This window comes from Chrysochloris asiatica, unplaced genomic scaffold (assembly GCF_000296735.1).
Source record: "Chrysochloris asiatica unplaced genomic scaffold, ChrAsi1.0 scaffold00022, whole genome shotgun sequence".
NCBI lineage: Eukaryota > Metazoa > Chordata > Mammalia > Afrosoricida > Chrysochloridae > Chrysochloris > Chrysochloris asiatica.
In genome coordinates, this window is record NW_006408540.1 from 26,077,028 (window position 1) to 26,093,150 (window position 16,123).

The 16,123-nt window shown below is 36.6% G+C and overlaps 1 protein-coding gene across 2 annotated transcripts in view; it reads left to right on the plus strand.

Annotated features, from left to right (window-relative positions):
• The window catches only part of FNDC3A (fibronectin type III domain containing 3A), a 340,392-nt gene that overhangs the window by 305,337 nt on the left and 18,932 nt on the right, over positions 1-16,123 (plus strand). For both annotated transcript variants that reach the window (XM_006837646.1, XM_006837647.1), the window contains 9 exons: positions 6,428-6,566; positions 8,622-8,690; positions 9,664-9,782; positions 11,921-12,026; positions 12,114-12,289; positions 14,251-14,364; positions 15,263-15,412; positions 15,503-15,786; positions 15,901-16,113. In XM_006837646.1, the coding sequence (XP_006837709.1) occupies positions 6,428-6,566; positions 8,622-8,690; positions 9,664-9,782; positions 11,921-12,026; positions 12,114-12,289; positions 14,251-14,364; positions 15,263-15,412; positions 15,503-15,786; positions 15,901-16,113 (1,370 nt within the window). The remainder of the gene's footprint in view (positions 1-6,427; positions 6,567-8,621; positions 8,691-9,663; positions 9,783-11,920; positions 12,027-12,113; positions 12,290-14,250; positions 14,365-15,262; positions 15,413-15,502; positions 15,787-15,900; positions 16,114-16,123) is intronic.

The window sequence follows — 16,123 nt, forward strand, 5'->3', positions numbered from 1 at the left end:
GTCTCTCATACTTTGGACATATTGTCAGGAAGGCCCAGTCACTGGAGACGGCTTTCATGTTTGGTACGGTGGAGGGTCAGAGAAAAAGAGGAAGACTGCCAACAAGATGGATTGGCCAAGTGGCAGCATTGATGGACTCAATCGTGGCAACCAACAGTAGTAAAGTTGATCCAGGATCAGGTAGTGTTTCGTTCTGCTGTGCATAAGGTTTCTGTGGGTCGGTACTGACTCGATGGCACCTAACAACAACAACACAACTACACTAACGTGTAACACATTTACATATGTATTTCTATATATTTTTAAAATTGTGAGTTCCCTCCTAAAACCTCAAATTCTAATAAAACACTGCAAGTTAATTGTAGTTTTCTCCCTCATCTTTATTTCTAACGCCCTTTGTCTTCAGTAAGAAATTTTGACCCAGGTATTTTCGATATATTTACTTCATAGATCAAACCTCTCCCTTTCCCCCCATGTTGCTGTTGTTAAGTGCCATCAAGTCCAGTGCCTATGCTACAATGTCACACCAGGACTCCTTTCCCCCCAAAGTCTTTGTTATTGCCTTATTCAGGGTATGAGTTCCTGTTGAGCAACCACTGCTGTCTCCACTCATTCTGTCCCTGCATCCCAGCATAAATACTTGCCTTGCTTTGTCCGCCTATTGGTCATTTAAGTGAATACTTCTAAGAAGAGGGTGGGGAAGTTCTACATATCATATTTGCTTACTTGAGACATTAGCAAGCTTTGAGAATTCTTTTCTGGGGACTCTTGAAATATTATTAGGGACCCAATAACTGGAATTGTCTCTTTCTTGTGTCGCTCATCATTCTAGGATGGCTTTATGACTTGGTCATATTATGGCTCTTTGACTTGGTCAGTAATGTACATCGTTAATTCCTGGCAGATTTCTCTGCTTGAATTAATGCATATACCAGTTAATATAAGCCAACTGACATATTTATAGGAGCTCTGGTGGCACTGTGTTAGACTGCTAACTGAAAGGTCAGAGTTGGAAGACACCAGCCAACCACTCCACAGTAGAAAGATGAGGCTGTCTGCTCCTGTAAAGATTTACATTTTCATTAACCCCATGGACCGGTCCTAGTCTGTCCTACTGGTTTGTGATAAGTTGGAGTCGACTCAGTGGTAGTCGGTTTGGTTTGATTTTGACATAGTTGTGTAGATCTTTCCCCAGGAATATAACAAGATGCCTGATTATAAACTCGACATCAGACTTTCCTACCAGATTTTATTTAATCAAATCACTTTAAATAAATGATAGAAGTTACTGTAATTGTTTTCACTATTGAATAGTGAAGATAAATGTTACTGGGCCTCTTAAACTTAGGAAAAAAAATTTAATAATGGGAAATTTGATTATACAATACATAATAATTACATTTGTTATGCTTTCTTTTATACTATTAGCTTCATTAGAAAAAATAAAACTCTGGTTCGTTTTAATTTCCAAATACAGTTTTTTAAATTTATGAATTACCTGAGAAGTATATACCAACCAAACCAAACCCCATACCATCAAGTTAGTTCTGATGCATAGCAACCCTATATAAATTATGTAAGACAAAATCTTTACAGGACACCACACCAAGACTCCAGGAAATGGAATTATTGATATTGTTAAGTGTCATCAGGTCAGTTCTGACTCATAGGATCCTGTATAGGGTGTCCAAGAAGAGGCTGGTGGGTTTGAACCACCGACCTTGTGGTTACCAGTACAGTGCTGATCCTAGAATGCCACACCAGGACTTAAAAACAGTATTAGGCTAGTTGACTGTACAATCCCAGGAAACCAATACCCTGTCTGTAACTTTCAATCAACAGAACTAATCTCATGAGATGTTTGGGTGTTTGGATGGAATTAAGTAGCAGCAATGCCTTTAGACCCTCTCTTGGCAATTACATTGTTGTAGAATGTACTAATGCACTTATAAGAAGTAGTTGTTTCAGTTTTCCTCTCAGGCTGTGAGTGACTAGCACCTACCTGGTATCTGTCTCTCAAATATTTGCTGAAATGAAATATATTGTGTTTAATGTTGACTGATGAGAAACAATTTTTTATATAGGTGCAGTCTTAAAAAATATTTGCTACTTCCATGGTCTGAATCCTGAAGATTCTTTAAAGTCACCTCATACCCTCAAATTCCTTCTAAACTAGCTCACTTATGGTTCAAATTTCACCATTAAAGTTTCATTCCTTTGCTTTAAAAAAAAAAAAATCTTTACAGGAGCATGCAGCCTCATCTTTAGCCCATGGAGGAGTGACTGGTGGGTTTGAACCACCAACCTTGCCCAGCGCCTAACCCACAGCACCACTCCTTAGATGTATATATTGTCATTCTAATTTTCCTCTTATGATGTTGGATTATACTTTTGCTTCAGTAATTACAGGCAGAGAAAATATGCAAGTAAGTAAAGTATTGCTACTAGGGTTCCATATCATAGATCCACTCACTGCTATTGAAGCTATTTCAGCTCATAGTAACCCTATATAGGATGTCCAAGACTATAAAGCTTTATTAGAGCAAGCTACCTCATCTTTTTCTTGCAGAGCAGCTGGTGGGTTTGAACTTCCAACCTTGCAATTAGTAGCCCTAACATATAACCCACCAGGGTTCTTACCAGTTCATAAATTGAGTTGATTTTGACTCATACTGACCCGATATATGGTTTCTGAGACTGTCATCTTTATAGTATTAAGCATGGGTTTATTCTAAACAGAAAGTATTTAAACATGTCTCTGTGATCATTGGATGGCTGCAAACAAGTTCTCTCGGCAATACACTTGTCTTAGTTTTATTATGTTGCCTTAAAAAAAAAAAAAAAAACAAGATACTTTTGGTACCATGGAAAAAAAGATTCTGAGGTCAGGCTAATTTCTAATTTTAACAGAACTCAAGTGGACATCTTCCCAAATCATTGAAACTTTGCAGCAAGTTCACAGGCATACTACCTCACATAAAACAGTGGTTTTTAGATGGATTGAGCTTTACAAGGAAGATTGGGAAGACCTCAAAGATGACCTATAAGCAGGAACACTGTCACCCTTTATAAATGAAGAAACTGTGGCTGATGTTCAAAAATGGGTGGAAGACCACCATAGAATTACCATTAATTCAATAGCTACTGAAGGTTGAGATCTCACATGATTGAGCATTTTCAATTATAAGTGAACATCTTGGCCTTGGCAAGCTTTCAGATCCATGGATGCTAGAAGCATTGCATGAAGATCAGCTAGCTCAAACAGCTAATCTTTCCATCAGTGTTTTAAGCAAGATTAAAGCTGATGAAGGCAATTTTAGGAACAAATCATTACAGGTAGGGACGAGTCTTAGATTTACCAGTATGATATAGAGAGTGAGGTCTGATCAAAATTGGCTTCCAACCGGTATCTGCTGCTGGACTCATTAAATTCAAGATAAAGAGGTCAGCTCAGGGTTATGGTGACTGTTTTTTGGGAATTCCAAAGGGGAAATCTTGATAGATTTTCTCGAAGAATGCAGTATGATCACAAGGGCTAATTTTGAAAAAGTTTTAAGAAAATTGAAAACTACAATGTCCAAGAAAATCGGCTGAGGAATTTTTGTTTTCCCATCATGATAATGCATCTGCTCATTCTCTGAGGGCAGCAAGGACTGTCTTACTAGAACTTTATTGGGAAACCGTACTCCATCTACCCTACAGCCTGACTCGGCCTTACAGGCATTTTTTTATTCCCAAAATTCAAACACATTCAAAAGGAACAGTTTTAAACTCTCAAAGATGCCCAAACTGCTCTCTTGACATGAAGATCACAGCATTGTTCAGGAAGTGTTAGAGAGGTGGAAAAACCACCTTAAGAAATGTGCAGATGGAGTATATGTTGAAAAATAGTAGGTTCATATTTTGGGTGGGTGGGTGGGTGGGTGGGTTGGTTGGTTGGCTTGATGAAGGTATCTGTGATTTTGTAGCAATACATTTTTACTTGCCCTAATAGCTACTAGGTTAAAAAGCTCTTTGGGGTAAAATTATCTAGGGCCTTGTAGGGAATGATACCACCACATATCTGTTACACTGTGGTAGCTTACAAGGTAGTGGTAGACAGGTTTCAGTGGTAGGTTTCAGACCAAGAGAGATTGGAAGAAAGGCCTGGCTATCCTAAAAATTAGCCAGAGAACACCCTGTGAACCACATTGGATATATTGTCTAATACAGTGTTGGAAGTTGAGGCCCTCGGGTTGAAGACACACAGAAAACACAGTGGCTACAACATTGAACTTGAGACTACCAACCATCATGATGCATCAGTTAGCACAAGACAGGCTACATTTCATTCTATTATACATAGGATTACCATAAGTCAGAGCCAACTTGGAAGCAACTAACAATAACCAGCCATGATAAGAAATTTCTGTATAATTCTGAATAATTTTTGAGAAGCTGTTAGTGGGTTCTGAGCAGAGAAGCGATATGGTCTCTCTTTTTTTTTTTTTTTTTAAGTTTTATTGTGAATTATGTGACAGTTTACATGGGAGAACATCAGTTTTACATTCATCCTTTCGTATATTGTTTCATTGCCATGGTTACAATCCCCGCCACGCATCACCAAACAACCAAAGGGTACACCCTATAAGCCTGCCCACCCCCACCCCCCAGTCGTCAGCACCCCGCCCCTCTTCCTCCCTGGGTCCTGAGTCCCCAACTGCACCATCTCTCTACTTCATCATCTCTGCCTCCATCTCGGCGATTGCTGCGTCTCTGGGTAGGGTTCCACTCTCCACTCTTCTCCCTTCATGATTCCAGGGACCTCTGCTCCCAGCCTGCAAAGTCAATCACTCCCCTCCTTGCCACAAAATGCCCAATTTTACATTTACAACCTTCACAATCAGATATGGTCACTCTTACTGATGTGTTGAAAGTGGATGGGCTAAAAGGTAAGAATAGAAACTGGGAGCTGAGAAACCAGTATACTGCAATCATCCAGACAAGATAGGATAAATGAGGTTTTGACTAAGGTGGTAGTAGTAGAAAATAGAAAAATGGAGGTAGAATTGACAAAGTTAGTTAACAGATTTACTTTAGAGGTGTAGAAAAAGAAGACTCAAGAATGTTAGATTTTTGACTTGGGAAACTAGGTAGGTGATTTACTGATAGAGAAGACAAGGTAGGTAGGTTTGAGGAAGACAGTCATGGTTGCATATTAGACTTGAGCTTCAAGTTGAATAGAAGATAAAAGGTAGAAATACAGGTAAAAATATTTCTAAAATAAAATATAGTTATCAAATAGAAATTAATAGTATTTGTTATTCATTGTTATATAACAAAACCAAAATTTTTTGTTGCTTAAAACATTGTCTTAAAGTTTCTGTGGGTCATCATTTCTGGGCATTCTGTTTGTTAAAAATGAGTCATTAAGGAGAAGCCTGACACTATGACTCTGTACCACTCTTCAAATCTGGAAAGGAATTCACCCATGTAGCCCAATTTTCAGCCAAGCAATAGATAGGTATTGTCAGAAGGGACCAGTCACTGGAGAAGGATATCATGTTTGGTAAGGTGGAGAGTCAGAGAAAAAGAGGAAAACCCCCAACAAGATGGATTGACAAAGTGGTAGCATTGATGGACTCAGGCATTGCAACAGTAGTGAGGCTGGCCCAGGATCAGGCAGTGTTTCATTCTGCTGTGCATAGGATTGCTCTGGGTTGGTACCAACTCAGTGACACCTAACAACAACAATAGATAGGTATATAGTGAGGGCAACAACACTAGTAAGGTATGCTCACCTTGGAAACGGTCAGTCATTCGAAATCAAAAGGGCAACACTTACTAAGGGCAAAGTTGAGAAGTGTGGACTAGAAATAGGAGCCACAGGGAGGAAGTGGGATAACTATTCATGCATGGAATTCCAGGTTGAAATCATTGAGATGAAACAAAGTTTGATTTGTTGAATGTAAAACTGATTATCTTGTCTGTAAACCTTCACTCAATTTACAAAAAAAAAGTTTTTAAAACAAAGTGAGTCATTAAGTACAACTCATTCCCAAGGGAAAAGGATATTTAGGCTGAAGGAAGGAAATAAGGATTTGTGGTGTAAATGTCTCTTTAAATCCTCAAAAGTATTAAAAGAATGAATAAAGAAAACCTAAGGTTTGTCAGGAATCTTCAGATTATGCATTGATCCTATGATGACTGTTATATTCAACGTCAAGATGCTGTACTTACACTTTTGTTCACAGGACTGACTCTAATATACCCGAATATTTATCACGTATGTAGAGTCCCTATTGAAGACAAGCAGTTCTCAAACAAACCTTTACATCCAAAAACTTAATCATTGTAGCATTTGTTCCTCATCATTTTGTTCATTAAGAAAGTATTTATAAAGTATCAGACATATTAACTCTTCTATATCTTTGTGTTTTCTTTATAGGTTATTGCTTATAATTCAGAAGGTAAAAGTAATCCAAGTGAAGTAGTAGAGTTTACTACATGTCCTGATAAACCTGGAATACCTGTAAAGCCTTCAGTTAAAGGAAAGATACATTCACACAGTTTTAAAATAACTTGGGGTAAGATAATATCTATGTTTTTAGATTATTACTTTTACATTTATTTAAATTTAAATAATATAATTTTTAAGCTATTAGTTAATTTGTTAACCTGAGCCAGTCCAGTAAGAAATAGAAGAATCACTCATTATTCAAGAATATATTATGGAAAGCTTTGTACTCACACATACTAAGTTCAGATTTGATATAGGAGCAATGTAGGACCCACTGTGGGTTGCAAACAGGAGCAGCATGTGTGAAACAGAAGACTACTAAACTTGTTGCCAAAGTCACCTGGGTCATCCTGCCTCATAAGAAATTAGAAAATCACATACTCATTTAAAACAAACATTTATTGAGCACCTGTTTATATAATTACTTGAAAAATGAAGATCAAATAAACTTGGTTCTTACATGAAGAATTCAGATCTATTCAGTGATATTTACAAAATACCTTAAAAATTTGAAACAAACCTAAATTCCAAAGTGAGGCATTGTTTTTAGAAATTGTTGCTATTTATACATGGGAGCTCCCATAGCGTAGTGGTTACGAATTGGGCTTCTAATCTTACCGTCAGCAGCTCAAAACTACCAGCTGTTCTACTTGAGAAAGATGTGGCTTTCTGCTCCTGTAAAGATTTACAGCCTCGGAAACCCTGTACAGGGTCACTATATGTGTTGGAACCGACTCCACAGCACATAACAACAACATACATGGCAACACTGAATGATTTAAAATTAAGAAAGGTGTGCAACAGGGTTGTATTCTTTCACCATACTTATTCAGCCTGTATGCTGAGCAAATAATCTGAGAAGCTGGGTTATATGAAGAAAAATGTGGCATCAGGATTGGAGGAAGACTCAATAACAACCTGCGATATGCAGATAGTACAACCTTTCTTGCTGAAAGTGAAGAGGACTTAAAATATTAACTGATGAAGATCAAAGACCACAGCCTTCAGTATGGATTGTTCCTCAGTGTAAAGAAAACTAAAATCCTCACAACTGGATCAATAAATAACATTCTTATCAATGAAGAAAAAATAGAAGTTGTCAAGGACTTCATTCTTCTTGGATCAACTGTCAACACTCATGGAAGCAGCAGAAAAGAAATCAAACGACGTATTGCATTAGGCAAATCTGCTGCACAAGACCTTTTAAAAGTGTTGAAGAGCAAAGATGTCAGCTTGAGGACTAAGGTGCACCTGACCCAAGCCATGGTATTTTCAATAACCTCATATGAATGCAAAAGCTGGACAGTGAATAAGCAAGACCGAAGAAGAATTGATGTCTTTGAGTTATGGTGTTGGAGGAGAATATTGAAAGTGCCATGGGCTGCCCAAAGAACCAATAGATCCATTTTGAAAGAAGTGCAGCTAGGGTGCTCCTTAGAGGCCAAGATGGCCAAACTTCGTCTCTCCTACTTTGGACATATTGTCAGGAGGGACCATTCACTGGAGAAGAATATCATGTTTGGTAAGGTGGAAGGTCAGAGGAAAAGAGGAAGACCCCCAGTGAGATGGATTTGCAAAGTGGCAGCATTAGTGGGCTCACGCGTGGCAACAATTGTTAGATTGGCCCAGCACCCGGCAGTGTTTTGTTCTATTGTGCATAGGGTCTCTGAGTCATTACCAACTTGATGGCACCTAACAACAGCAACATACAGTGGAATGGAGTCCTGGTGTGTGGCATTGTGGACTAATGCATCAGACTGCAAAGTTGTTTGAACTGCCAAAATTGGTGATTCAAGCTCACCAGTTGCTCCTTGGAAACCCTTTACTAGGGCTGCTATGGGTCAGAATCAGCAGCACTTAACAGCAGCAACATACAGTGGAATATCATGCAACCATTAAAAGTTGTTAGAAAGCTCAATTTATAAGCATGGGAAAATATAGTAAAGTGAAAAACAGGTTAATTAAAAGCGTTGAATAATGTAGTACTGGTTTAGTAATAGAGCATTACAGGTGATTCTATTTTTTAAATAATCCTAGGTTTTGCATTCTGTTTATTAGGATTTTCTGTTGTTTTTTCAATTGTATGTGCTTGACTTAATGCCACTTTTGCTTCTTTGGATAGACCCACCCAAAGACAGTGGAGGGGCAGCCATCAGTAAATATGTAGTAGAAATTGCAGAAGGTCCAAACGGTAAGAAGTATTTTTAAAGTTTTCACTTGATAGATTTAGACCTGTCAGCTGTCCATACACTTAATACTGTACAACTTATATTATCTCATTTCTTTTCTCTTGCTCTTCAGTTGCTACCATAAATTTGGGGCTTTCTTTAATATTCACTTTGGACTTTCCTTGATTTTTCTCCTTGTTTGTAGCAGTTAAGATTTTGTCTGTTATGACACACTTTAAATTGTGATCTCCAGAAACATGAAACATAAGACTGGTGTGTATTATTTACCTTTACATTTTATTTACACGGCACAGTCCCAGTATACTTAAAGTCATTAAATATCAATACTATGATGTTTAATTTGTTCAGTTATATTTAGTAAATACAGTGAGATTTATATACAGATGTACCAGACACAAATTATCCTCTTAAAATTTAACTCAAATTATGCTACTTTTGAAAAATAAATTGTATGCCTAGTTAACCTTTTTCTTGACTCATGTTTTTGTTGTTAAGTTTAGTTGAGTCGAATCCCACTCATAGTGACCCTGTATAAGATTTTCAAGGCTTCAGATCTTTGTGAGAACAGAGAATCTCAGTCTTTTGAAATGACCTATTTAATGCACCAAAAAAAAATCTTTTAATTAAGACAAAACTTCCTGCAGTATTTACTCTTTCTGTTCTTTGTGTGTTACAATGTTATTACTGGACCATAAGCACATTTTAAATGCTTAATTGAAAGTAAATTATCAATCTAAGCCAAAGTCAGTACAGTTACAGACTTATTTCACTTCAACAAAGCCATGCAAATTTGCCTAGGGAGCTGTACAAATAAAGAAATTAGATCATTTCCAGGAAACTTAAAACAAGTTTAGATTGTTTCTGACAAATTACATAAACACTTATTTAGTGAAGCTAGGATACCTGCCGTGTCCATGATACCAAAACGTTAAACATTACCCAATAACTGATTGCACACAATTCTTCACCCTACAGGAAACAAATGGGATATGATCTACAGTGGAGCTACTAGGGAACATCTTTGTGATCGACTAAATCCAGGCTGTTTCTATCGTTTACGAGTTTACTGCATCAGTGATGGAGGACAGAGTGCGGTAATATAACGTGTCCACATAGATTCTTTTGCTCTTTGTCATTTTAATTTTAGACAAATGGGATGGGATCACCATATACCACTTCACTCCATATACTGAATTATATCCACCAATGTATAAAAGTAATTTCTGTGTGGTTAATTTTATACTGATGAGGATATTCTAGTATAATACTTAGCTCACGATAAAATAGTCAGGGCATATCTGTCTAAATAGTTGGTGTGGTGGTAGTTATGTGCCGTGGAGTCAGTCCCGACTCTTAGCAAACCTGTATAGGGTTTCCGAGGCTGTAAATCTTTACAGGAGCAGAAAGCCTCATCTTCTCCCATGGAACAGCTGGTAGTTTTGAACTGCTGACCTTGAGATTAGCAGCCCGACCCATAACTACTACACTACCAGAGTTCCTATCCAAATAGTTCGCTTTAGATAAACAAAACACTGGAGAATTTTTTGTACAGGTAAATTTTAAAATGATACTTAATAACTATAGCAAAAATAGAAACAGTGTAACTGTCGACTTTACTGTTTCAAAACTCATGAATGTGTCAGGACAAACTAATAAAAATGTCATTTACTAATTCAACCTACATTTTAATATATACTTATTGCAGAAATATGTCCATTATTACTATTTTGTTGTTGTTTAGTGCTATTGAGTCAATTCCGATTAATAGCAACTGCATGTGATGAAGTAGAACTGCCCCATAGCGTTTCCTAGGTTATAATCTTTACAGAAGCAGATCACCAGGTCTTTCCCCTTCGGCGCTGCTGAATGGGTTCAAAACACCAGCCTTTAAGTTAGCAGTCAAGCATCTCAACCATTGTGCCATTATTATTAGGGACTCAGTAATTAAAATAGATAAAGTATGCCGTTGCTGTGGTATATAAAGAGCTCTGGTATTATAGTGGTTACGAGTCAGACTGTTAACCTCAAGGTCAGCTGTTCCATGTGCGAAAAATGAGGCTTTCTGCTCCCATAAAGATTTACAGCCTCAGAAACCCCATGCAGGGTCACTATGAGTCGGAGCTGGCTCCCCAGCATATCCCTGCCACTGTTGACTGTATATGAAACATATACAATGTTTATAACATATGCTTTTAATAGGATTATGTTTGTCTTTTAATGAATTTTACCAAGAGTGATATCTTGAATCATTCATATTTTAATTATTTTTTCCAATGGAATTTAATGCATTGAAAGTACTATTTTTCTTAAAGATAAATTAAAAGAATTTTGCTGAAAATGTGAATATTCTGAACTGAGTATAAAATAGACTTCATTTTGTCCAGGAGGAAAATCTCCCCAGATTTATAAAAAAGAGCAAATCTCCACCAAAAAATTAAAATCCTATTATTCTGACACAACATTTTAGCATTTATATATAAGATAATCTTCTGAATCAGGTGACAACCAAGTATTTTGCTTTGGTATGAAATGAATACAGGTAAGGAATCTGGCCCTGAATTTATATAAATGTCTTTAAGAGAATGTCTTTTAAAGTAAAACTAAGAAATATTTTTTAAAATAACATAGATACTAAAAGCCATAGCAAATATCTGAAAAGATACCAAGTCTTTGGTAAAGCTTCTTTGATTTTCAAATTATTTTTAGTTGGAAGGAGAGTATTTTTGTTTGTTTTATTTTAAGTAAGTTAGTTAATGTTTAGGTTAAAAATGCAGATTACAGTAAAGGAGCCCAAAAAGTATATGGTTCGTAAAAATACCATAGACAGCATTTGTATAACGTGTAAAAACACCCTTCCTCATATATAAGAAGAACTTTTGTAGAGTCCTTTAAACTGTATCAGGAATAATGAAAACCCTTTAGGTGTGGTAGAGATTGGTTTTATTGCTTGTTTCTTAATTATGGAAAGAGGAAAAGGAAGGGTTTTTCTAGTTACTCACTTTGTATATAGTAGTCACGCAGTGTCTTCATTTTGTTTGTCCTCTATAAAATGAGTTTTAATGATTTAATTGAATTTTTATTTTATTCAGAACTTTATTTTCATTTGATATTCAAGTACAGTTTTAAAAATCATTGGTGCAGTCTTTGTGTTTGTATTATTTTCCTTTAACCAAAGAAATCTGCTTATTTGGTTTGGGGTATTTTTGTTTTGTTTTTGTTTTTGTTTTGGCAGGTGTCTGAATCTTTACTTGTGCAGACTCCAGCTGTGCCTCCTGGCCCATGCCTCCCTCCCAGATTACAGGGTAGACCCAAAGCAAAGGAAATACAGTTACGATGGGGTAATTTCCATTTTGGTAATAAATCATAATTAAGTTAGTACCAACCGTATTCATCTTGTTAAATTGCATAAATCTTAACACCCTTAGGACCCCCTCAAGTTGATGGTGGATCACCCATTTCCTATTATGGTGTGGAAATGTCTCCTGTAGAAAAAGATGAACCCAGAGAAGTTTACCAAGGCTCTGAAGTAGAATGTACAGTGAGCAGCCTTCTTCCTGGAAAGACATACAGCTTCAGACTGCGTGCAGCTAACAAAATGGGGGTAGGAAGACCCTACTGAATGAAGTCTTACAGTCATTATTACTGTTTTATTTTAACACATATAATTATTTGATCATTTTGCTTTCAACTTGTGACTCCAACTCTTATAATTTATAAATTACTATAATAAATTAAGAGAGGTCAGTATATCTACTAGATTATTATGGAATCTCAGTGTTTTCAAGTCCTAGTTACGATATATGACACTTTGGACTTAAGTGGGGCTAAAGTTTAGCTTTTAGACTATACTAAAGGTTTGGAGCCCTGGTGTAGCACTGCAGAATAAACACTGGACTGCTGATCACAGTTTGCAATTCAAACCCACCATCGGCTCCTTGGAAGTCTTAATGATGTTGCTAAGTGCCATCAAGTTGGTTCCGACTCATAGCAACCCTATATAGGGTTTCAGAGGAGCAATTGGTAGGTTTGAACTGCCGACCTGGTGGTTTGAAGTTCAGTGCTTATCATACAGCACCACACCAGGAGTCCAGAAACCCTATATATGATTGCTAAGAGTTGAAACCAACTCAAAGGAACCTAACAACAACAACGAAGAGGGTTTAGGAGCCCTGGGCTACAATGGTTGAGTGCCCAACTGCTAACCAAAGATGCTGGGTATTCAAATCTACCAACTGCTCTGCCAGGAGAAAAATACGGCTATCAGGATTTACAGCCTTGAAAACTTATGGGGGCAGTTCTACTCTGTCCTATGGTGTCTCTATGAGTCTGTAACTTAGAAATTTTGAGAATAGCAAGCAGTAAGGTCTAAAGATGAAATACTTGGAGTAGCTAAGTTTTCTGAAATTGATTTGACCCAAGCCACGGTATTTTCAATAACCTCATACGCATGCAAAAGTTAGACAGTGAATAAGGAAGACCATAGAAGAATTGATGCATTTGAGTTATGGTGTTGGAGGAGAAAATTGAAAGTACCATGGACTGCCAAAGGAACAAACAGATCTGTGTTTGAAGAAGTGCAGCCAAAGTGCTGCTTGATTGATTTCTTTATCTGAGGAAGAAAGACATACTAGTTTATTTAAGCATTTCTGATTTTTTTAAGAATTTTTTTTTTAATCAACAGAATAGTACTGTCATATTTTACATGTGAGGAAACTAGGGCTCAGGAAAGGTGAATATCTTGCCCACAATCACACAAATTAATAACTGATAGAACTACTACAAACTTAGATTTGTCAACAAGTTCCTTAAGAACAAAGCAATAATTTTTTACCCCAATTAAATAGCACTCTATTATCTTTAAGCTATTCTATCATTTAAATCTTAGAAAATTAAATTCATTAAGTCTCTCCCCAATTTTTCAGATTTTAGTGACCTATACTGTTTTTCACATGCTATTTTCTACCTGGGTTCTATATTTTATCTGTGGGCATGGTTTTAAATTTCTTACATAAGTCAAATTTACATACTTTGTTTGCACTTTAGCTGACGTCATCTTACCAGTCTCACAAGGCTGTAATACACCAGTGTAATAGCATCTTCAGTACTAACAGCTTTATATATTCAAGTTTATGGTAATTTGACATGATCACTTTAAGTATATGTTTGCATTCTGCATTTCCAGAGAATATATATTTTAACCCTTCTAAAAGCTATTTCAAATTTTAAGATATAATTTATGCTCAGCACCCTCTATGCCTTTAATTGGGGTCTTCACATAATTTCTTCTGACTTCCTTCACCTATCTGATTTCCTAATACTCTGCCCCAATAAAAACAAGTCCATGAAGGAGTAAGAGGCAGGAGAAGAAATTAAACCTCAGAATTTCTCACACATTCATTTCTGTGAACAATACACCTTTTTACTTTCTGTGAAAGATTATAGAACTGTATCTTGGCCTTCAATTAATCTTGAAGGACAGGGATGATACACTTAATTATTAGTGAATCTGGGCACTTAAGGGTAAAAATTGAAAACACTGGCTATCTATTCTTTTTTTCCTAGTTTGGACCATTTTCAGAAAAATGTGATTTTACTACAGCCCCTGGTCCACCTGATCAGTGCAAGCCTCCTCAAGTGACATGCAGATCTGCAACGTGTGCACAAGTGATTTGGGAGGTATTGTAATTTTCATTGATTTATATTTGCTTTCTTAAAAAATTGAAATAGTTTTTAAAAAGGAACAAAAATAATGTTTGTTTTGGGTACCAAAAATATACAAAGAGTAAATCTTAGTTAAATTCACTTGGTAAAAACTGTTGAGTTATTTCTTCTTTCAAGTATTTGAGTTAAAGTATATTTGTTGTTGTTGTTAAGTGCCGTCGAGTCGGTTCTGACCCATAGTGCCCCTGAACAGGGTTTCCAAGGGTGTAAATCTTTATGGGAGTAGAAAGCCTCATCTTTCTCTCGCGGAGCGGCTGGTAGTTTCGAACCGCTGACCTTAAGGTTCGCAGCCCGATTCGTAACCACTACGCTACCAGAGCTCCTTAAAGTACATTTACATTATAATTATTTAGAGTCTTGGTAATGATGTGTTTTGTATTTTATCAAAGGCTTTGTCTCAGTACTGAGTTATTTCAACCACTGGTGAGCTTAATGTTCATAACAAACATTGGTAGGAATGAGTGTAAGACTATATCTCTCACATTTATTATCTCTAGTGTATTTTATAGTAATCAGTAATGAGAATTACAATTTCAGTTTCCTTTGAAATTTAATAAAGAATATACCTGTATAGTTAAAATGGCATATTAGTTTGATGTATATTTACCTTAAATTATTCTCTCTGAAGTGACTGTTAATCATACTCCTATTTTTGATTCAAAACAAAGTTACTCCTAATTCTGATTCAAAACAAAGTTACGCTTTTTGGTCAGTCTTAAATTCAGTAATGAATAATAAAATTGAATATTTTAAATTCAAAAGCAGCCCAGATTTGGTACTCAGATAATGAGTAGTTTTGCCTAACAACTAATAATCAGTATCAAGTATAATACCTTTGTCTTTTAATTTAAAGGTCCCATTGAGTAATGGAACTGATGTCACTGAATATCGATTGGAGTGGGGAGGAGTTGAAGGAAGTATGCAAATATGTTACTGTGGACCTGGTCTTAGTTATGAATTAAAAGGACTTTCACCAGCAACCACCTATTATTGCAGGGTCCAGGTAAAAACTATCAATGCTTTGTCACATAATCTGTCCAGAAGTGCTGTGTTTCATTTGCATTTTCATGGGCATGTCTTTGTTAACTTATAGGCTCTGAGTGTTGTTGGTGCAGGCCCATTCAGTGAAGTTGTAGCCTGTGTAACTCCACCATCAGTTCCTGCCATTGTAACTTGTCTTCAAGAAATAAGTGATGATGATATAGAAAATTCCCATTACTCACCTTCTACATGCCTTGCAATAAGCTGGGAAAAGCCTTGTGATCATGGTTCAGAAATCCTTGCCTACAGCATAGACTTTGGAGATAAACAACCTTTGACCGTGGGAAAGGTTACGAGCTCAATTATAGACAGTTTGCAGCCAGATACAACATACAGGTATACCCTAAAAACTACCTGTTAAAATTTTACCTTGACCAATGAGATATTTTAAATATAATAACCATAAACCAAGTTTTTTTTTCTTTGTTTTTTTTTTAATGTGACACTTAGAATACGAATTCAAGCCTTGAATAGCCTTGGAGCTGGTCCTTTCAGCCACATGATAAAATTAAAAACTAAGCCTCTCCCTCCTGATCCACCACGTCTGGAATGTGTTGCCTTTAGTCACCAGAACCTTAAGCTTAAGTGGGGAGAAGGAACCCCAAAGACATTGTCAACAGATTCAATTCAGTACCACCTTCAGATGGAGGATAAGAATGGAAGGTAGGTTATT